The sequence below is a fragment of the Zootermopsis nevadensis genome, unplaced genomic scaffold (genome assembly GCF_977971745.1).
Source record: "Zootermopsis nevadensis isolate Lab colony 2312 unplaced genomic scaffold, Znev_1.0 Znev_ptg000032l, whole genome shotgun sequence".
Classification (NCBI taxonomy): Eukaryota; Metazoa; Arthropoda; class Insecta; order Blattodea; family Termopsidae; genus Zootermopsis; species Zootermopsis nevadensis.
This window is the reverse complement of record NW_028259164.1, coordinates 2,443,294-2,467,335: the sequence shown is the minus strand read 5'-3', so window position 1 is coordinate 2,467,335 and position 24,042 is coordinate 2,443,294. Positions and strand designations below refer to the sequence as shown.

General features: G+C 36.7%; 2 protein-coding genes across 4 annotated transcripts; both read right to left on the bottom strand.

The window, feature by feature from the left end:
- Positions 1 to 357: 357 nt before the first annotated feature.
- rtet (major facilitator superfamily domain-containing protein rtet) lies at positions 358 to 8,431 on the bottom strand. Its single transcript, XM_022086793.2, has 10 exons — positions 7,982 to 8,431; positions 7,318 to 7,771; positions 6,915 to 7,018; positions 6,646 to 6,804; positions 4,919 to 5,101; positions 4,395 to 4,500; positions 3,797 to 4,017; positions 3,153 to 3,243; positions 2,671 to 2,808; positions 358 to 2,020 (listed from the first exon to the last, which is right to left on the bottom strand). The coding sequence occupies exons 2-10, from the start codon at positions 7,751 to 7,753 to the stop codon at positions 1,926 to 1,928; spliced, it is 1,533 nt and encodes a 510-aa protein (XP_021942485.2). The 5' UTR covers positions 7,754 to 7,771; positions 7,982 to 8,431; the 3' UTR covers positions 358 to 1,925.
- A 2,761-nt stretch (positions 8,432 to 11,192) lies between these two features.
- Positions 11,193 to 23,275, bottom strand: Pi4KIIalpha (phosphatidylinositol 4-kinase II alpha). 3 transcript variants are annotated; one of them, XM_022086796.2, is made up of 8 exons: positions 22,826 to 23,275; positions 22,415 to 22,533; positions 21,998 to 22,198; positions 20,198 to 20,329; positions 19,426 to 19,677; positions 18,734 to 18,961; positions 17,578 to 17,717; positions 11,193 to 16,855 (listed from the first exon to the last, which is right to left on the bottom strand). In XM_022086796.2, the coding sequence occupies exons 1-8, from the start codon at positions 23,061 to 23,063 to the stop codon at positions 16,801 to 16,803; spliced, it is 1,365 nt and encodes a 454-aa protein (XP_021942488.1). In that variant the 5' UTR covers positions 23,064 to 23,275; the 3' UTR covers positions 11,193 to 16,800. The 3 variants fall into 3 exon arrangements, with proteins under 3 accessions (XP_021942488.1, XP_021942486.1, XP_021942487.1); XM_022086794.2 differs by having other exon boundaries at positions 11,193 to 16,900; positions 22,826 to 23,273; XM_022086795.2 differs by having other exon boundaries at positions 11,193 to 16,900; positions 19,435 to 19,677; positions 22,826 to 23,272.
- Between the last annotated feature and the right edge of the window lie 767 nt (positions 23,276 to 24,042).

The window sequence follows — 24,042 nt, the reverse complement described above, 5'->3', positions numbered from 1 at the left end:
TAATACCAACTGCTGTTACCACACGTACCTCGAGCAATGCCGGTAATCACAGGTAACAGGAATCCACTATCACTTCAAAGTTTTTGCATAAAATCACAACACATTCGGTAAAAATTTGGCACTCAAATCTACACTTAACTTTCACTTCAGTACAAAATGGATGACTAATCAGTTCCCCTTTCTTCTGTTCATAAAGATGGTGGCGTTTTGGTTTGATGACGAAATACCAGAGTTGTGTAAGTGTAAAGAAAATCATAGGGTTCAAAATACGTCTATTATTCACTGTTTGACAATGTCAAGTAGGCCATGTCAGGTATGAAAGACAGCAACATGGAAGTCTATAACCTATGATCAACGTTTATTCTCAAAACTTTTTATTTACTTTTATATCGTTTGTAAAAAATATACACAAATATTTTACATAAACAGTAGTATTAAACATATGATCGGTTACCAAGATAAAGTTCTCAGCCCATCAAATGAATTTATTACATGAGACTCCATACTTTGTAGGTTATGAACTGCTGAAATCCTAAAAATTCACGATGTATAAATAATACTGCATATGTAGTATTTTTTTTATTTTTGGTATTATTTATAATAAGATTCGACAACATAACTGAAGCAGGGCCCTCAAGATGTCAGTAGCAAACCCCTCTGAAACATCATCAAAACTTCTCTACCAAACTACACAGTGCCACAGAAGGCAGCCATCTTTTATTATCAAATTAGACTTCTTTTATAAATAAAACTTCAGATGTTGATGCATACATTGAATGAAACTCAGTATCAAGTTATAGATCCTGAAGTTTGTGTCTACTACAAAATTAATGTCCTTCAAATCATTTTGTCTATATAATTAAATACATATTACAATTGGTACCAAAGGCCACAATTAAATCTTCTAACACTAACGATGATCTCCATGTGAACGTCTTGTATGCGGCAAGTGGAAAAACGTCCATTAGCAGTATGGTGGTTTATAAGTACAATTATCTATAAATATAATTACTTACCTATAAATGATTCTGAATTACAAAAACATCAAATACACTTGTATGCTCTACGAATTAACCAATAAAGCAACACGGACAATGCACAGAAAGCTTTTAAGTTCCTGGCACAACCTAAATTGTGATAATTCGTACATTTAGTAACACTATATACTCTTATCTTCAGAAAATTATTTATAAATGATACAAAATATGAAAATACCCATAATTTACCACTAATACTGTTACTCACAGAACTACCATTATAAAAATACTGTCAGATAAAATTACCATTCCTGTGTCTGCGGGAGAACTTCGTGGCACGTTCACCGAGGCTTTCGGTGTGTCGAGTGGAAGACACTGAAGACGAAGACCATCACGATGGACATATAAATAGGTAAAACTTTTCTACCGACTTCGTCCACCATCTAAATTATAAAAAAACCATATTTCAAAAGTGGGTCGAGGTCCAGGTTTTCAGCTAGTTCAGCCAGCGGCGTCCAACAAATAAGCTTTCTAAGATGGCCATCTTCTGGGTTATAATGCCACGTAGCCCCCCCCCCCCCCCCCAAACTTACATGAAAAAAGAACCAGAATTCAAACTTTTAAATACTGTAGTTTTATAATTTTATAATTCAGAATGCGGACAAAGTCCAAAAGAACAATTTTACGCGCGATTTCTTCTGCCCATCGGATTTGTTACTTGACTGAGAAAAACTGTTGTACAAAATGTACGTATTCCGAAACCCCCGAACAACTACAAGTTCGAACAGCTGTAAATATGATGAATTCATCGCCCTGATGACGCAGGCAGTGTGACCTCTGAAACGTCGGTGGGAAATCTACCAGACTATGCAGCGCAACAAACCAGAAGAAGACAGCAATCTTCAGATGTGAAAACCTCAAATCATACGACGTAAATACGATGTTGAATTAAACTATATTAGTTCTCCTCAGCATCATCCACGGCCAGAGAAGGGCGATACCTCCCAAAAGGTAAGTCACTGTCGAACCAATACTCCAAAACCCTAAAAAAAACAAAAACAAGAAGAAATTGTCATAAATTCAAAGAAAGGGCAGAATATTATGATGAAAAAATGAACAAAAGGATAAAAGGAGAGGCTGAGGAAGAATCGGGGCGATAACCGAGCCGTGCGGCTTGCTTACCGCACCGTCATGACACTACAACTGGAAATACAGCCATTTTCGTACTTGCAACCACGAGAACCCGAAACCCCACAAAATTTTGAAATGTAATATTCTTTTTTATAATATTCCAAAATTTAGTTAATAATATAAATGTGTTTCTCGGAAGGCGGCGACTGAAAATGAAATTCACGCTCGCGGTCTAAACTGCGATCACTACTGTACGAAAGACTTGTCGCTGGCAGAATTAGGCTTCATTTACAACTCATTAGAATTTAAAATCAACACAAGTCACATATGGAAATTAAAATGTATCTGGGAAGAATAAATATCCGAGGACATAATTTTTCAGTGCCTCATCTAACACTTTCCAACACAAATTAAATGGCTGCTGTAGTCAAAACCATTAAAATATAATTATCACGATCATCAATTGTCTGTTCAGTTTCATCACCACCACTGCGATCACTGCGGCGATATGAGGAAAAAAAATATTTATCATCGATCACGTATTATTCTGATTATAACCTACCTATACTCGCAACTATGGGCCCAACAGCCCGGGCTAACGCACCAAGCGATCTGAAGATTCCCATCACAGTTCCTTTTTGGTCATGTGACCCAAGCTTCGAAACCAAGGTCGTCATACACGGCACAACCATCGCTGTAGCTGTAACAAAGCAAATTACATCGGAACAAAATATAATGACTCATATTTTCATGCAAAAAAAAAAATTGTTAAAAATAATTCAATATAATACTAAAAGCACTAAAATGGATATTCAGGCCACAAATAAATGAAAACAGAGAAAAATATATGATAAATAAATGTAATTATGGCGACAGAACCAGGCCCAAGATGACATTACTTATTTGTAGCATTTTAGAATTTATTTCCTTCACATTTTACGGAACATGGAAGTTCACGTGCGTCTGCCACCCAGCTCTACTCTAACCACATTAATCCAGTCCGCACTTCTACATCCATTCTTTGAAATTACTTTTCATACTTACACACTGCAAACAGCAGAAGTCCGATATAGAGAAGTACGGGCGAAGAAGCCAGACCCACACAGACGAAAGAAGGAACTATAAGTAGCAAACCCTGAGAAACGAATCACACAATACAAAATTAACGAAGTTCCCCGAGGGTCAATTCTACGACCCTTGCTTTCCACATAAATGACCTTCCACCAAAAATACCTTAGCAGAACCCAAAATATTTGCTGATTGACTTCGTAGTAAAAACGGAATCTGTTCTACGATGTTAATTGCACGCCAAACTATAAAGAAACAGGTCGAATCTTCGAACTAGAATATTTCCTGATTTTTGGTTCCATATTCATATTAATAATAAAAACGAAATTTCTTGGCATGAAACTTATAAATGACGAATAAAATGGTGGTCATCTTCATATTTGGATGCCACGTATATTTGTTGGTGGATCCTAGAGTTTCAGAGCAAAATACTGTCTAAATCTTCAGGGCTGAAAATTTTTCTTCAAAATATTGGTATTTAACTACACAGCATAAAAATCCCAAATTATTATTCTCACTGCTGTGAAAACCTTAAATCTCACACGAAGGGCGAGATGTTTGGTATCATGACAGGAAGAATTGACACTGACAAGTGAGCGCGCAGTTACCGAAGTACTAACCAAAACTGCCGTGGGTTTGATCTTGTGCTCTGGAAGTCGGCGAACGTAGCCACCCTGCATGACGGCCATGGTGAGACCGATCACAAAGAACATCCACCCCTGTTGCATTGAAGTGTAGTTAAAAGTGTGGTGCGTCAGAAACGTTAACGTAAACTCCAGACCAGAATACAGGAACAGGTAGACAAAGTAAATGAAGCCAAGCTGTTGCAGCTCTACGAGATCTGGAAATAAATAAAACAATATTATCTCCCTTCTTAGCGCTGTTGCAATTTTTGCAGTTCACTTTTAAAACGGTACTCAAATTTCATTCGTTGTGAACACCTTTACATCCCGCGTCAGACAGGGACTTATTAAATAAATGCATTTACACAACCAACATACCAAGTACAATCTGAGATTTTTTGAGCGGTGAATCCGAAGAGGGCCGTCTTCTGGGTTGTAGCACGATGTAGTCTGTTGCACGTTTACCAATGCTTCAGAGGTCCTTTATGCCTCCATCATCACACATCATCAACATGATAGAGGCAGCAAGGACCTAAACTTGTGCCAGACTACACGACGCTTCAACCCAGAGGACGGCCGTCTCCGACCAACATACCAGATCGTGAAATGTTCTTAACTGCCTTGAAACGGAAGAGATCAGGCAGACTGATGTATGATGCGGCCTGACCGAGGCTGCCGGCCACTGACTTGGCTCTCTTTTCCTGCAAAAACAAAGTAAAAGCAACTGTGATATAACCACCAGTGACTATACCAACTATACCAACCTTCAACGCATTAACGACTTCAACGCCGTCATGTACAATCAGTCACACGTTATAAAAATGTCAGCATCATCACACCTCGTAATCACAATGAAATGTTGTCCACAGACAATACAAATGATATTACAAGTTTATATAAACTGATAGTCTCGATAGCAATTACGCTATCACACAGGCACACGTTAAAACCTAAATGTACGACATCTCATTTAACAAGAAACATATACACACAGCGATAGCCGCACTAAAAATGAAAATACATTAAACTCTATAAAGTATAATCTACAGGGTATTACTCTGCAACTATGCAGTTAAAAGAAAAATTTCATTATGCATAATGCTGTAATTTCAGACACACCTTTGGTAAAGTCTCCTTCAAGCAGACGAGTACGAAGGCGACATCAGTCAGTGCCAAGCCAAGGGCGAATAGTGCAGGAACAACGAACCAGTTTCCCGACTGTCCATGAGACCAGTGGGCAAACATGGCTCCGATGACCGGTCCGACTATGAAACCCACGGAAAATGCGATACCGACTAATGCCTGCAACGCACAATGTACATTTTAAACCAGTTCATCTAATATTAGATCTGCGGTTATCATGGCTTTATCGATATTCATTAAGGTCTTCGGAGTTGTGACGCCACGTGGACTATTAAACGACAAAGATTTGGAGACCTATAAATGGACGCAAATGTTCCTACATCTGCTTACAAGTCCACGTGGTATTACTACATAGAAGACCAACATTGACAGTTAATTTTACATATAAAATTGAAAGGTACTTCTGGGTTAGGTTGGGTAAGGTTATTTATCCACACACATTAAACTAACCTAACCTATTTTTAAAGCGATTTGTCCCGATAACCCACAAGTACAAATTGAAATTTTGGGTATGTATGTGTATATTTATCTTCACTTACAGTGATATGGGACCAACTACTTTGGCCCAGAATTTGTATGCTCATGCCCTGAAATCAGGAAGATATTTTACAAATGTCAAAACTCCAAAAAAAGTTTTCTGGGTTCAAGGGTAGTTTCTGCAGCTTGGGAGCCAAGTACGACAGAAATGGTTCCAAGACAAAAACTGTTTGTTCCGGGGAGGAGGTTACTGGAGCAAAGGCTGTAACCCTGAAAACGTGTCCTTGGTTCAAGTCCCAGTAAATATGGTTTTTGTAGCTTGGAAACTAAGCACAGCGGAAGTACAGCACCAAAATCAAAGTCTAACATCGGCGCTTGACATCAGAAATGTCCGTCAGTCACACGAATATAATTTTTATATCTTTCACTATAACATCACACAATAAAAACGCTCATGAACAGGAAACATTTAAATTCTTGTAACTGAAATAGGTCAAGGGTTTAAGTCATGATGACGTTAAACAGGAAATTAAGTTTCCGTGCCATTCAAATAGAAGGCCTACCGGACAATTTTATAAAAAGACAGAGACTTAACGGCACGTAACAGTACAAAATACTTATCGTCTGTACAGTTTCCGTAACAGACTGGAAACTTCATGAAATAACAGGAAGTTACGCAACTGCATAAATTATTTCAAGGTAGTCCACAGCAAAGTCACAAAGCGCAAAGCATATTTCCAAATTTCATGTTAACAAGTAAGAACATGGCTGCCTTCTGGGACATTGCACTGTATAGTCTGGTAGATATTCACACACATTTAAGAGGAGCTTACTGTGTCTATTATCGCCCTGACGATGGAGACAGTAAGCACCGCCAACTTTATCAACGAAAAGGACAATGAAAACAATTTATTGAAACTTTATGGCAACTTTACTGATATTTTTTATGTAATGTAGATTTCAACAGGCCATCTCATAAAAAAATGACAATACCAACCGCCAATCACAAATTTATAAGTATACATATTTGGTTTTAAATGAATATAAAGTAAATAATTGTTATAATATATGAATTCAAAAGCACATTTTTACTTTAAACATATTTTTCAGCTAAATGCTTATTGGTTTTATAAAACTTTCTGAGGTTCCTTAAATGAGTCCTGAGTAATACAAACTGTGCATACATTATTGGTTCCGAATACAGAAAAAAAAAGAGAGCAACTTACCATTCCTCTTCCCCTGGTTGCTAGTGACGAGACATCAGCTATCACAGCCATAGAGAGGCTCACATTGCCTTTACTGATGCCTCCGATAACTCTCGCCAACACAAACAGGGCGAAGTTTTTAGACAATGCCCACATAACATACGAAAACGCAATCCCAAACTGTTTTAGGAAGAAGAATAAATGGAAACATGTAAAAATAAAATTACATTCACAAGTAAATAAGGGTGAATAAGATTAAACATGTCCACCAAATAAAAGCAAGAACTTACAAGGCAAAGGAGCATGATTGGTTTGCGTCCATAAACATCTGACAAACCACCAACCAATGGAGATGCCACAAACTGAAGAAATGAGAACATTGAACCTAGAAATCCTAGAAAATCAAAAAAATTGTTATTTAGTTTAAGTTAATGGGAGAAACAAAATCCCATTATAACTCGCCAACACATAATACTGTGTTATGAAATAAAATTCAATACTGAAAGAATGTTGCTATTTATCATAATTTTAAAAGCAATTAGGCTATAAATTATCCTTATATTCCATAACATGACCACACATTTAATATTTTTGTGTTAAGTTCTACATAAACATCCTTCATAGATTCCAAGAGTCTGTACATAAAACAATACTAACCTTAAAACTATTTTAACAAAGCATACTTCTACTTACCCCCAAAAAGAACTGAGTTAAACCTGTCAGGGGCACCAACAAATTCTTGAAAATAGCGCACCTTCCCTAACAGCCATGGATAAAGGCCATTGGGACTGTCATTAATTCTATAATGATCAAGGAGAGATGGAAGAAGGGGCAGGATCATCGTGAATGCCAGAAGATCCAGAAGTAAGGACACAAAAACAATGTAAACTGTAGGATGCGTCCTGAGGCTTCCAGTCGAGTTACTCGAGACAGGAGAACCATTCAACTCTGAAGTGGTTGTCACTTTCCTTCTCACAGTTGTGGACTTTGTAGTAGTACACGTGATTTCTGTTCTATTCTGTGGAATAGTACCTGACTGAATATCAGTTTCAGCCTCTCCATTGTCTGAACGTGTATACGTAATGTGAGTTGTCCTCAGTTGCCCAGATGCTGAACATGTCTGAACCATTCTTACAGTTCAGAATACCTGTTAAATAATAAAATATTATATAATTCCAAAGTACCTATTTATCTATTGTTTATTTAACAACACTGTCACTAGCTCAGATGGTACAGTGCCAAATGATTGAATATTTAACTGAATAGTAATTTTATCAATGTTCGTCCAGTAGCAGAAAATCTTATAAATTACACCGCTATTGATATAAAATCATGAAATGACACCAACTATACTTACAATTAGTGTGTTCGTACGTATTCAGGTATAAGATCACCAGTTTTCAAGCAAAACCTCACATTGACGCAATTTTATTCACAAAGACGCTCAATATCTGAAATATGTGGGCGAACTTTCACTAGCACAACCCACACCTCCCTTCTTTCACCTACATCTGTGACCCAGTTTCTCCCAAACACATACAGCCTAGAAAACGTGACTTTCACTGCAACTGTCAAGTGGCTTTAACCGCTATTTCGTCCTTTATTTCGAAGCGAAACATCCTCTCTAACTTTATCTCGGCATTCCAATGAATAAAAATTCTCAATGACTGTTATCATCCAATACAAACAATGATAAGAAACAGCAAAAAAAGTCAGCAAATAAACATTCAACACTTCCCTACCACGCCGCAACCAACCATTACTGTCAACAGCAAGATCAGCAACTGGATGCTACAGAAGTGGTATATGACGTCACGTGAATATTGTGTTGCCACCTATCCGCAGCGGGAGTGAAGCTACTAAATAATCCGGTGGTAGCAGTCGTAGCAAATGCTACCAACCCATGGAAGTGCTAAGAACCCAGTCGCTCTTCCCGTGTAGTGACTGAATGCAATCTACTTCACTAATATCCATCTTAATATTATCCTTCCAAATTGCCTCTTCCCTTCAGGCTTCCCAACCAAAATTTTATACACATTTCTCATCTTCCTCCTACCCAGCTCATCCTAATTGCTTCAATCATTCCAGCAGTATACCACATGAAGAGTGATGATCACCAACAATTTCATTCATGGATGGTGTTAATAGTTCCAAAAGTAATTCTGAATAAATGTCACAGGAAAGATTCCTAGGAAACTACTGTAGTCATTATCATCTCCCATTCCATGAACAATGACTGTAATTGATTCTTTGCAGTCATGCCCACTTCAAGAAACTTGGATTCAGAATTTCAACTTGTCATGTACAGAAGTCCTGAGAATCTTAATCCTTGAATTTTAAAGTCACAGTCCTGTTGTCACGTATCAATACATAATTTCACAATTTCCAAATATGGTATCTTAAGAAAATAAATTACAGACCTTACACAATCTTTTTGAGCTAAATATTATGTCAGATTATAGCATGACTATGGTTAAATACCCTGAATATTTCACAGGTAATAAATCAAAACTACTTAAAAAAATACCACTATTACCACATTAAATATCCTAAATCACAAAACTTAACAACTTTACAAGTACCTAAATGCTATATACTAAAGAAACTGTTCGCAGTGAAATTTTGTTCATAGTGTATTTAACCAGGAAAGAGTGCCAACAAAAACGTTTATATTTCATAGATCTGTAAACCAATAACTGGAAGACTGAAAACATAACAAGATTCCATTATATTCAATACGTAACCATAAATGCAGTACAAGTAATTAAGAAATGTGGATTGCACGGTGTGTAAGTTACCAACTTGAGTAACTACTGGAAAAGGACTAAAAATGTAAAAAAAATCAAAAGAATATAATCTTTCATTTTCACGCATAAGTATTTTCAATTCAATCAACAATACACAGTTTCATGTCTCTCGTGTGAATCACTGTATAAGGACAGTATAAACAGAAAGGTGCTGGAAAATAATACAATTTCATTTATGCTGTTCTTATATAAAAACAACTGATCATTCAGATACAAACATATCCTGTGGTTGATCCACTTCACACTCACTTTCTTAGAGTCCTTAGGAACAACACAATCAGAAAATCTGAAACACAAATTTCAGATAACTTACGAAATAACACGATTTTAAAACTGAAGTAGAAGTTACATACAATCAATGGCTTGAAAACAGTATCAACAGCATCTTTTAAATGACCAATGAGAAATCTAGTTTATCTAGAGAAAGATAACTTTTTAAATAATCACGTATCAAACACTTTTGTTTATAGCGTAAAGTAACAATAAAATAACACGAAGTGCACACAGGCGAATGTTCAATAAATGAACATGGTTACTATCGAGTACAAAACCCACAAGGAATGAGCAGACATCAAATTGGGATCTAAGATGTAGTAAATGGACCATGAAAAATAACACGTCGCCCTATATCTGGTTGGATGATCGTTCACCTCTGCTGAGGAATGTGAACGTGAGGCCAGCAGCCAGCTACTCGGCGTTGGCTCTCAGAGGGCTGTTACACCACAGATTATTTATGAATTCTGCACTACCTTAGAAAATTAAATAAAAATTTAGATAAACACGGGTTTTCTGCCGTCATTTTCAGTGGTTCACTCCAATACTATTAGCACCCAAGAGCAGCAGCTCACCACTGTACAGTCTGAAAATGTGACAACAGATCACAAGAAGCAGATCTGAACCTGTAACCATTAACATTTTTTCTGGTACTTCTATGTTATTTTTAAACAATTAATGAATGTCATTCAATAAAAGGTTTTGGATTAGAACATTTATTCTACTTGCAAAATATGACCATCTTTCACCATTAAGAATCAAACTAGAACGATGTGAGATTCTCACAAGAACAAGAAAATGGCTGTCTCCTGAGATGTAGCACCATGTAGTCTGGTATATATTCAATAACTTTTCAGAGTAGCGTACTGCTTCTGACATCGATTAAATGTTGGTCAACTTCGTTATACATCCAAGAAGACAGCCACTGTCAATGTAGAATGAAATGAAATGTTTATAAGAAATAATTTTACTTACATTTTCAAAATAAAATAAAATATAAACCAGTCTACTATCACTCTGGTTACTCAAATCTTCTGCATCTGATAACTGACAGATAGTGCAGTACTGTAATCATTGCTCATTCCTGTAAGACTGTTCTGAAAAACATGTGCTCCCCTGTAAGTCATATATAATTAATGGAAAATGGCTGCCAGTGACAGCGAACTTGTCTCTGAAAGGATGAAACCAGAATCATTTAAAATTAGTAATTCAAAAGATGGAAGCCAAGCAAAAATTCAGATCTGATTAGTTCTTACATTCTCGCTACAAAGGATTTACCCTGTGTGCTCACTTTTCTACAAAAAATCCTTTCTGCTATATATCCAATTCATTTATCCATCAATTAATAAAATGTTGACTTATATACATAACGCATATAAATAGCATGCAGTAACTGGCAGGAACTAAACACATATGAGGAACAGACCATGTAAAACTACAAGGACATAAATAAAAATACACTGCAGTAGAGAAAATTAACACCAGAACTTACCTTACATTCAATGAAAATGGAATGCATATTTTATTGTTAGGTTATGTTTATCATAAAGACCGATATGTAGGCCTTACTAAGACCATGGACTTAATCATATAAAAAGTTCTATCTATCTCATTATATGTCTATAAATCTATGTTTAACTCTTATATAATAATGCATAACAGCGCACAAAACTTACAGCAAAACCCACGTATTGCGATATAATGGAAGAGTCCAAAGCATGAAAATTAAGTTACCATCTCGTAAGGAAATAATATATAAAAATGTATTTCATGTTGTTAACATCTGGACTGATAGTTAACAGATACATTTACTAATTTTGCATCCTGCTTGATTTATTATCACATCACCCTATTATATATAAATCAGCAATCAATTCAAACACAAATAATTATCCAAGCAACTTCTATGTTCAGTTTGTAGTCCCTCGGATTTAACGCGAGTTTAGAAAACTTAAAAATTAAACTTCATGACTTAGAATTGTTGTTATAGTACCCAATGAGCATTCTGACACCTTCCATTCCAAATAATGCACTGATTTTGAATCATTAATTTTAAGAACAGAGAAGAAAATTCACATACATAAAAAATCACAAAAAGAAGTCTAGAATGATAATGTACCAAACAGTCTGCAATTTTTCTAGCAACTCAAAATGTACAGTTGTAAAGATAAATGTAAATGGCTATAAAAATATCAATTCTCATTTGTTTTTGGTATGAGGTTAATAACATTACACAAATTAGAAACAATCTAACAGTATATCACTCTAAGCTAGATGCATTATGCTTAGAAATTATATTTACTTTATACATCTAGATGAAATAATTTCAAGAAACTAATTTTTAATTCAAAGAGAGCATACGGGTTAACAAAACAGAGTAGCTTGGTCGTTATATAGGTTTCAGTTTCCATTTATCTCTATACAAACATTTAACTGACATAAGAGCGACACTATCGCTCCTTTTTCCCCAAAAAAATGATGATTCTTAAAAGACGGGCTAGTGAAGAATGGATGTGGTGTCTGAACCAGAATTTAACTGCTCTAATTTTATGTTAAAAATAATCATGTGAGGAAAATTATATACATCGTGTAATAAACCAAAACACTGGAAATTACAGTACTACCAATTTGTAGAAATTGAAGGAGAATAATGCTTAACAGTTCAAAAACACAGACTGAAATTGAGCTGATAATTAATTTGTTGATACAAGTTACTCACAGTCTTCAGCAACATGTTGAAGAAATAATATATTTAAAAATATTCACACACAGCAGAACCAAAACACCTCTTTATAAAATTAAACACTTGCTCCTACGTGCCTGAAACTACAGTATTAAAAACATCTGGAAGTTACAGAAAAACCAGGTCATAACATCATTACTAAAACTAACCTGAAATTAAGACAAAAGGGAATAAATGTTGCAGATGCATAAAAGATGACCAACCTCTAGAATATTAATTCGCAAACAGGCTTGGCTGGACATGCAGCAAATGCTCCTTGTTTTACCAGCAGACAAAATACAGCGAAGAGACTCAAACTCTGCTAAAATTTGACTTTTGTAATTTATGTCGGGATAATCAGCAATATTCCTGGCATTAGAATCTAAAATTTAAAAAAATTCTTTAGAGTGGAAGTTTACATAAATATAGCATTTCTCGTGAGCACATATTTCTGTAACAAGTGATATATACATATACCAGTCCTAAAACAACTGCAGTAACTGTTAGAGCATAATAGATAGAACATACAATTAATTTTCTGCCAAGAAACATTTACAAAAGGGACAATAATATCCATCACTAAACTGGCTGTCCCTGTTTTATGGCATGATTAGTAAAGTATCACATAAAGAAAAGCTATCACATATGAAACAATATAATTAGTTCCTCTCATGAAATTCATTTACAACAGTAACAAGAATGTTATTTTATTTGTAGTGTTGTGTCTGACGACAGGTCCATATGAACAGGATCCTTCCATCCTTTTCTCGGACTGGGACCTGTTCATATACGTTCTTGGCAGATGATCCAGAAGTGGTTTGCCATTGCCTTCTTCTGTGTGTGAGTGGAGTAATTGTTGGGATGCCACGGAGAAACTGGGGAAGCCCCCGGAGGAAAACTCCGTGATGCCTAGACCACGGCCTTGCCCAACACAAGTTATAAATTTGAGCACCACCGGGAACTGAACCCGGGACCCCCCAGGATTACAAGGCTAGTGTTCTGACCGCTAGACCACCGTGGCGATAACAAGAGTGTAAGACAACAAAATGACATATGAGCTTAAAATAAATTAAAAAAGTTGCCATATACAGTGGTACAGACATATGGTAATACAAAAAAGACTTTCTCATTTTAACACATGTACCTGACGACTAACATAATATACACTGACAAAAGAAAACAGCTAATCACTGATATGATTAATGTAACTGTTATGTAGGAAAACACAAGATATAACAAGAAACGTAAGTTTACGCAGCTGGAGAAACCAGTGTGACGATGGTAAGATGTACTGTATGTCCACACATCAAGAAGTGGACAAGTTTTCCGCACAATTCTGCAGCTATATATGGCACGTGGCATATTAAAACAACGTGTATGTGCTATGCTTCCGTGCATACCATATGCTTATACAGTGTGTCACACTTGATGTAGAACCAACTATCACGGCAGCATGCCACAACAGCAGTCGGTAAACTAACAAGAAATGAGCTGTAGTGACTGTAACCAAATTGAATGTTTCAAGGTCACAGTGAAAAATCATTCAACATTTCAATACAAACAGTGGAGCATAGGCAGGTGAAGACAGTTCAGAACTCACACTGCAGCAAAGCCATACAGTAAGGGGGGGGGGTCATTCTGTGGTCTTAAAGCAGGCAGTTTAGTGATGCTGGCTAAAGTCAAAACACAGAACACAGCCATCACGAGTTCTAAGTTACCTGAGAACTCAAATCTATTCAGTTTAGGGTGAACATGCGATGAAAACTGTGAGGAACAACAACACAGAACTATTCAAATTTTGGATCACGTTAAAAATATGACTAAAAGCTAATTATTTATAGACTAGTACTCATTTTATCCACACAATTCTGCAGTCTTGACGAGGAGAAAAATATCGTCACATCACGTCATTCCTGTTGCACGACATTAACACAATTTTCCTGAAAAACAATTTCCCTTCCTGGAAACCAACAGAAATAAAATTTCTTCATGTTGTAGTCAAATTCAAAAACCATTATAAAATTAATTACCCAGTAACTATTATTTATCACCTAGGTTTTGGAACAGGCTGTACAACTCTCATGGTCCAGTCTGCCATCCTGATACATCTGTATGATGTGTCATACTGATTAACTTCAATATGGCCACGTAAGAAATGAAAAAGGTCGATCATATGCCAACATTGCAGGGTCCAAGATGTGATTTAAATATGAATATATAATGTACTTTTTTTTTTACACAACGGAGATTCTGCTACTTACCAATAACAGGGAGTACAGAAGTGGAGATTCTGAATCCTTATATTATTTTTGATGTCATCATGACAAAGAAATAAATGTATCATTCCAAGAATTTTTCCATTAATTAATTAATTAAATACAAGTATTATTCAGCACTTTTGGGGTGTTTTAATATAACCTTACAAAATAGTTACTGCGTAGACTAAACAGAAAAACTATACCTTAAAACAGTGTTTCTCAAACTGTGTTTCACAAAACCATGGTGGTCACAAAGTTCCACACGGAAAAACAGTCTAATGGTACAGAAAATGATGTTTGATACAGACAGAAAATCAATTGAAATACACAGTTACGGTGCGCTGTTTGATTTGTTAATAACTGTGTACTGTTTTGTGACAGGTACGTCCATACTATAAGACTTTGAATACATCTCACACATTTCACAAAGATACACTTCTGCCAATTCAATATGTGATAAAAACAATTAGTATCTCGCAACACGAAAAAACTAAGTCCTTTCCAAACTGAGTTCTGGAGGATGTCAATAAACGTCACAGACTAGTATCCTACTCTGAACGATTTTTTGCTGAACAACAGAGTCAGATCAGCAACAATGTTTGTTCAGTCACAATTGAATATTCACAGTATCTTCATATTATTATTATATTATTTAGTGTTCTGTCTGACGACAGGTCCATATGAACAGGATCCTTCCATCCTTTTCTCTTCTCGGACTGGGACCTGTTCATATACGTTCTTGGCAGATGACCCAGAAGTGGTTTGCCATTGCCTTCTTCTGTGTGTGAATGGAGTAATTGTTGGGATGCCACGGAGAAACCGGGGAAGCCCCCGGAGGGAAACTAGACCACGGCCTTGCCCAACACAAGTTATAAATTCGGGCACCGCCGGGAATCGAACCCGAGACCCCAGGATTACAAGAACAGCGTTCCAACCGCTAGTGAAAGAATACTTCCCACCAGATTTTCGGTGCTTACGCAATCCATTTACGCTTCCTCTGGCAGGGCAACATTTGATGATATCTTCTTCTAGGTTTTGGAACCATGTAGACCCAACTGCAGATGCTTCAAAGAAATGCACATTAAAGATGGCCATCTTCTGAGTTGTAGAGCCTTGTATTTTGATAGAAGTTTACCAACATTTCAGATGTCTTTGATGCCTCCATCATCAGGGCAATGACGAAGGCAGCAACAACCTCTGCAGCATTGGCAAACTTGTATCAAAACACACAGTGCTACTGCTGCCATACTCACCACACTGAGAAACTCAAATCCTAAACGTACGTTGGCATCTACCGAGTTTACACGGTGCCAATACCCAGAACGTCATCATCATCGCCACCATGAAAACCTCAAATCTCACAACGTAATGGGGAAACAACTGATATTAAAAAAAAATGCGGGTTTGAAAGATGCAGTAGATGATGCAGAACACGACATCAGGATAATTTCCTGACACCGTACCTGACATAAAGGCCCTTGGGACAGAAAGCAGATTCACCCTTCACATTATGAAAATACAATATACACAATTTCCCAAAAAAACCAAGATTGATTAATATGAACCTTTTGCAACTATTACGATCATTAAAAAACAACTTTAAAAATATTTGTGCAAGGGTTCTACGAAAATATTTAACTTCCAAAAATGTACTAAATGTGCTAAAAGGCTCGAGAAACACTGCCTTAAAATATCCCGCTACATTTCTTTAAAGGAAGTGTAAATAAATATCACAAATTAAATCTTTACGTGCAATAATCAACTGTAAACAGAACTCCACTCACAAAATTCTAAATAAAAATGCTTAGCTCTTCATGTGTACGAGACAAATGTGCCAGCAACAACCATATCACATTACAATTCTAATTTTGTGATATAACATGGACAATAAGAACATGGGCTTTGCATTTTATACATTAAACGGACACTACCTGTTAATTCAGTCTTGGTGGATAAAAGTATGAGACATCATCAGACTGTTACCGGTGCGACCCCTTTATTAATTTTGCCCCTACTTACAACGTCAAATCACATAGACCACCTCCCAGCCATTGTAACAAAGCATTCGTGTCTCTTCTTGCCACGGTGAAGTACTTTGAAGGGCGTAATGATCCCATCAACACCAGGAGAAGAAAGGGCTTTTGTTCTGGAAGCGTTGCGTGAAAGTATCGCTGAAAGAACGGAAGCGTGACGTTGTACCTACATGACCTTTGGACCTGGAAATACAAACAAGTGGAGGGAAAAGTTTGGGAGCACCGTAAGTTCGCCCTGTGCTTAATTAAGCACCAAGCCATGAAGATGTATGGGGGAGTGAAGGGATAATGACATGCATTCTTAACTTTGGCACCAGATGGAGATGAACTGCAAGCCCACACTTCAGTTGCTTTGCCCCAACAGAGTGAGCTGTTAGTACCCATTGGATAAAAGGCTGTATGTGGCAGCAATAAGAAAAATTCCTACCCCTGCCCAGAACTGAGCCCTGATCATTAAGCACATAACCAATCACTACAGTCTGAGCTATCGAAACTCACACATTGTAAGCGAAGTGCTTGAAACAGATCCAAGAGGACTGTGGAAAACTTATCCTACATCCAGTCATTTTTAATCAAGTTCAATTTCAAAACTAAATGTTAATATTCTTATTCTTCTTCTGGTGCCTTGACCGTTATCGACAGTCGGCGATTATGATTTTATTTACAGCTGCACAGAAAAGTTGTACTGTGGACTGCCCAAACACAAGAAACATTAATAATTTTAATATAATTACATTTGTTTCGATGCATAGTGCTCCACGGCCAAATGATTAGTCACCATGATTTATCCGTGACATAATCTCGGTTCATCTCATATAAAAATCAATTATTCCTTTCCTTTTACAAAGCAGAAATAATACCTTTCCACAATGACAGCGGGCATCTGTACGAGCTGCACTGGACTCCTCCCATCCTTAAGCGCCTGCGTCAGATTGAGTATCTGCCCTCTCATTACGCTCATCTGCCTTTCAAACATGTGTCGATCAAATCCTTTATCTTGCTGAAATTTAAAACGAAACCAGAATATGCTTTAAAATGTATTAAAAATTGTATATAAAAATAAAAGAACCTCTCAAAATCCACTCTGCACACAATACAGAACACACACAATTTGTAATCTTCACGACGTGTTAGAGTGACGAAATATAGTAGAAAAGGATGGACAATATGTAGCACACATTGAGGATATAAGAAATGCATTAAAATTTTTGTCAGAAAACCTGAAGGGAAGCTATTGTCTGGAAGACACAGACATCCACAGGATAACAATAACGTGAATCTTTTTTAAAGAGAGAGAGAGAAAGAGAGAAGGGTGTGAAGTTGTGGACTAGATTCAATTGGCTCTTGAGACATGGTAATGGGTGTTCAGCTTCATAAAAATAGTAAAACTTCTGTACCAGCTGAATGGCTAGAGAAAGTTTATTTTCCATGAAATAAGTTACTTACCGCTAAATACTAAAACCCTTTGGGCAACTGATATATCAATTTTTTTTAAAAAAAGAAAAGTATTTAAAAAAAAACAAAGATGGCTGGCTGTTTTCTAGGTTGTTGTCTCATGTAATCATCAGCCCTGAAGATGGTGACAGCAAGTATCTCTAGAATGTCGGTAAACTTCTACTATCAAAGAAGATAGTGATCTACAGAAACAGACCAGATTTCCAAAACACTGTTTTCTTTTCACAATACCAGATGATGGACAAAATCCAGAAATCCAATATGGTCGGCGCAGTAATTTTTGGCCGGTGGAATTTTCAAGGGGAAGGCTAGGAGCGAGTCACTTGTGCGATAGTATAATGCTGACTGCACCGAGGAGCTTATCGGACTGAATGCCCAAACAAAAGAAATACACTGACCTTGCCACCTGGGGTACACAGAGTACGTCCATCCGTCAACTCCGCTAGCTTCTCCACCTGCCAAAAACTACTGCGCCGACGATAACACTAAGTATAACACACCATCATCAGAAACGTTCAGAACCGACACATACTTCATTCATCACCAATAAAATGAACTGACCTTAAACAGTAAATAAAGATCATCACAGAGGTCCTGGACAAAGTTCATATCTGAGAGCTGAGGTAAGACGAGTTCCCGCGTCTCCTTGCTAAACGGAACTTTAGCTTGGGGCAGCCATGCCCAGTGATATGGATAAGCTCTCCATGAATCAGGATGTTTGAACGGAAACGCTAGACCATTGTCGATCGCTGCAATTGAAATCTCTGGATACTGTACCACGTTCCAATCCTGTTAAAAGACGTCTCACTGAATTTATTAGCGTCTCACCATTCATCCTGAATTACAAATGAATTCAGTTTTATATACACAGGCACAAACTTTAATGCTATACGGTGGTGACGACAGTAAAGGACATTCATTATCATACGACAAGAACATCAAGAAATGCAAATGGAAAATCTGGGCAGAAATGGAAAGACAAAATTAAAATGGATCTTAGAGAACCAGGGAGTTCATGTGCAGAATTAATCCAAGTGGCTCTGGATATAGTCCAATGGAAGGATTTCATAAACAGAGTAATACACCTTCGGGACCCATAAAAGCAGGAACCTTCTTTATCAGCTGAGTGACTACTGACAAAGATCCTAGGGCACGTAGTTAGATAATATAATTAATTTGGCATTTGTCGATACTATATTGAAGTACAATTTACCAAATATCAAAATGTAAAATAGAAATTCAATCAACGTAACCTTACACACCGTTGCATCCTCTAACTCGCCACCGGCATCAGTAGTTGACCGAATGTTCGTCTGATCGTACTGGATAAGCCAGTTATCATTACCCCGATCGGTGTTTCGTATGATATAATCAAGCACTACTAGCCGTTCGAACTTCAGCTGAAAATCTTGTTGCACCTTCGCTGACAAAGGATCTACTTCAAACCTTCTTAACCAGTAGTCAGCGTCTTTATAACCAACTACAAACAACTGAAACGATCCCACCTAGAAGACAGAGAAAGATAATTAGTTCACAGCTGCGAATATACAATCAAATTACGAACTCTGTTGAGATTTCAGGTTCTTACAGTGGCGAGTATAAAGACGACTGTCTTACGCAATGTTGCACCGTGTAGTCTGGTAGATAATGACTGGAGTTTTAGCGATACTTACGCCTGAATCATCAGGGCAACCAACATCCCAGAAGACAGTCATCTTCAAATTATAAACTCTTGAAGACTATTGAAGTGGTAGTTACCTATTGAAGTATTCAATTGCTTTGCAGTTCTCCAATTTTTAATTAAGAATTAATGTTTTCTGCCAAATTTACAAAGTGAAGGAATCCACTTCTGAGGTGGGGAACCATGAGGCACTTTTCACACGTCTCTACACCACGACAGGAACGTGGTATTATTCGCACTGCCAAAGTCTAAGCTTTGACACAGATGAATGCTTCTATCACCACAAATCCACATATAAATCTGATCGAGGAATAAAGATTAAGTAAGAGAACACTCGATATTACCTTTGGCCTTAGACCAATTCTATTGAAACGCCTGCCAACAGTGGGGAACTGATCCATAATGGCACGCTTCACCCGCGCCTTCTCTCGATCAATCCGCGGATAGTTGAACGTCTCACTTACTAGTTTCACCACCTATTCAACATAGAAATATTCCGACAGTCACGTATTTCATATCTAAGACGTCAAAAGTGAGTGCGTAACAATATTTTTTTTCTTGACTGTACGTAGATACATTCGAGTGACACGGCTACATCAAAACTTATAAAAATGAATGCTAATTTACTTTAGTCATTCAAAAAACATAATCACAGTTAAATGATCTGCATTGTCTTCTGAAAAGACTTTATTTTCTTGATTATACTTCTACTGCGAACACTGATATATAACTTTCGTAGTTCTGGTAAACTGATAATCCAATAATAAACCCATCATTATCGTCATGGCTGACGTTAAGAGAGAAACTTAGTCTGCAGTGCCTTGAGAACAAATCCTCATAAAGAACTACTAAAAATAATTCTTACACCTTCCTAAATCTTCCTAAGATTTTTCCACATTATGTGGGTTGTCTGTATTTTAAATATTTTAAATTATAATATTTATAATACATTTTGTTAAAGGACCCAAAGGTGTACATATACTGATAAATATTCCATGCGACGTAGAAAACACAACCATATCTCTCCATGCTTATCCAACCTTAACTCACAGGTAGTTTATCTTATCTGACGTTACAGTACATATAAGTGTTTCGCCCACAAACTTTCTCCGTGGTTTCAGTAGTAATTTACATTTCACTTCTAGAAATGCTTTCATCGTCTAATTCTGTGTTGAAAAAATTCACACTGCCACAGGAAAAATACAGAAACAGACATTGATGTATTTTTGAAATACTGCCATTAACGAGGCAATATGTGATAGATAAGAGAACAGTTTTCAGTCATAAGTAGTTGCAGAAGTTTTGGTAGTCTCATAAAGTAGTTCCCTAATTCTACTCAACATCCAAACAACTTTTATCAACCTACACTCTTAGTGGTAAAAAAACTTGAAATTGTGTACCTTTTTGAGCCCCATAACACATGAAACCACAAAAAATTTCTTGTTGCTTTTAAGTTTACCAAATACAGCATGAAATTTATACATAATTACGACATTCTTAAAGCATTTATGCTATATATTTATTTTTATAATTAATGAGAGGATGTAATATAATAATTAGACTGTTCTTCTGTGACTAATAAAAAATCTGTTATACTGAAGACAGCTGATTACAGACGTATTATTTCTGAACCCCAACTGCTGAAATACTTAGCATCCACTCTTAAATTGCAGATGTACACACAGAATTAAAGGTACATTTACTGGAATTAAACATACAGACACACACACACAGCATATTTATAGAAACAGTAGAATTTACCGCAAAATATACCTCCATATTACCATCTGTCTCCTAATCCCAAACCTAAGTTACTTATATCACAGTGGAAACAAATTTGACGATTCCTCAAAACTGTAAAAACCTTGATAATATAACCATCTATAACCAACAAATTCTATGGGAAAAAGTCTTCCTTAAGAACCTGAAAGTCACTAAGCTACTCAAAGAATTCCCTCGTTTTATGAAAACTTAAAGTTCAATGCCATATTCATATGAGGGCAGTGGACCCCCATCCACTCTATGCCTAGTTTTTCCACGTGGCATCTTTCAGATGGTAACATATGTCTTCTTTAATTTTTGTCTTACCACTATTTAAATATAGGCCTTATGAAAAAGAAATATTATTTTGAAGTTACATGTACCTTTGTTTTGGGAACAATTTTAAGTTGTAGCTTCTGATCAACTAAACTGGCTCCAGCCTCTGAAAGATATCCCTGATTTGGTATGAGGCAAGACCTGCCGAAACAACATGGACAACACAGCTTATGCATCCATTTGGTCCATTTGGGGTTCAACCGTCCATACGGCTCTTCATTCTTTGGCTTAAATACGGCCACAATTTTCTGTGAATACAGACACACATTACACCATATTAAATCCAATCATGTCAAACACGTTAATGTTACACTACAGTAAATTGTTAGATAGAAATTTGACTAAATACTTGACACCATTAACAATATATGAAATCAACAAAAAATATAGGCACCTGTAATTTTGGCATATTGAAAACAAAAACAATATTTTTAAAACAAATAACACAACTGAGTAATACTAACCCCTGTAGGATTTTTAACAAAATAACTTCCACTGGATCCTTGGGATATCCTTTCTGGAAAAATTCCAGTATCTATGGCAACTTCAGTTTGCCGTACCAGATCACAAAACAGAGGATCATCTGTAATACATTCACATATTAAATCGAACTCGCACTGCATATTCTTGTCCCTTAAATTGAAGTGTTGTTAACAACAGACTGCTTCACCTTGACTCTTACAAGCCAATATTCTGCAAAGTATGGTAGGCAACCAGCTGTGAACACACGCTTATGTGGCATACATTTAAACAGCACCTATGTAAATACAAACATGTGGCAGCACAGTAAAATGTACGTTTATCACTTTCTTATCATTCATACCCACCTGATACGAGCTAAATGATAATTAAAACAGCATTTCATTGTTCTTTACCTGGAAAGTTATTGAACGTGACATCCGATTCCATCCGCCCTAAGAGCGGCTGGTTCTCACGATTGACTCTTGGGGAATCTATTGTGCCTCCGTTATTAGAACCCGGCGCAAAGGCCACTTCTGGAAGTAAGGAAACTTCGTCTGATACTCCGGAAGAAGAGAGAGAAGCTACTGAATTCGTTCGTATCTTATCTTCAGATATAAGTTGTCCTTTGAGATGAGTTTGCTCTTCGGTCATTGAGGGAACCCAATGAACATGTAAAATGTTTATCGACTGAAAAACAGTGCTTATATAAAATGTATCGTAATATACGATTATACCTAACAACAAAACCAGCTGTAGGCACAAACGGCCATTACGAACACTCAGCCACAGTCACATGGTTTTCATCGATACGCACATAGATAATACCAACATGCGCGTGTAAGATGGCACTACTGAGGTCCGGGATATATTCTGAGAATGCTTCGTGGCATTTATTATAGTATAGTACACAAAATTGCTTTCCTTGTTCGTGTCATCATAAAATAAGGGGCTTAAAAACAGTTACTAACCATGATAAAGTTTTGGGAACCTCATTGTATTGCTCGTGGACAGCACAGTAGATTGGGAATTGAACATAATTCATAACGGCTAATTTATTTCTAAGTCAAAAAAGTAAAGGCAATTTTTCCAAGCCATTGTGGACAGGGAGGAATATACAAAAAGTGAGGTTATTTCTCCCATTTGGTATTTCAAATTTGTAAAATATGGCAGCACACAAACACGACGACTTTCTGTAATGCTGACAGGTGCAACAACTTCGGATTTATAGATATGCAAAATAGTCTAAGGGCTGCCAACGTCACAAATTTTGCACTTTTATAACCTGTGAGATTTCACGTTCTCATGGCGGACAGAGTTGTCGGTTGTCGCACCGTGTAGTCTGGTAATGTTTACCGACGTTTCAGAGGTGCTTGATGTCTCTATCATCAGGTCTCTGATGACTACATGGTGCAACATCCAAGAACACAGCCATCTTTGTTTGATATCCATTCAATGCTGGACAGGAGATTTGTTATTGTGGGTCCAAAGTATATTTCGATCACAACTCTCAGCTATTATAAAAAAACATGTAAACAAAGGTGGTTATGCTTTATTGCGTAATTATTTTTGTAGTAATACTGTAGTTGACTGTAAATTACTGCCATTATTATATAATTTATATTTGTATTAG

Bases quoted from the DNA above. Each gene is read 5' to 3' on its own strand.
- rtet (XM_022086793.2), bottom strand. From the start codon at position 7,753: ATGGTTCAGACATGTTCAGCATCTGGGCAACTGAGGACAACTCACATT. The intron at 7,019-7,317 runs GTAAGTAGAAGT...TTGATTTTCTAG, and splicing joins TAACTCAGTTCTTTTTGGGG to GATTTCTAGGTTCAATGTTC. The intron at 2,021-2,670 runs GTAGGTTATAAT...TGTTTTTTTTAG, and splicing joins GCCCATAGTTGCGAGTATAG to GGTTTTGGAGTATTGGTTCG.
- Pi4KIIalpha (XM_022086794.2), bottom strand. From the start codon at position 23,063: ATGACCGAAGAGCAAACTCATCTCAAAGGACAACTTATATCTGAAGAT. The intron at 22,534-22,825 runs GTAAAGAACAAT...AATGTATTACAG, and splicing joins CACGTTCAATAACTTTCCAG to ATGATCCTCTGTTTTGTGAT. The intron at 17,718-18,733 runs GTCAGTTCATTT...TTTAAATTTCAG, and splicing joins ATCTTTATTTACTGTTTAAG to CAAGATAAAGGATTTGATCG.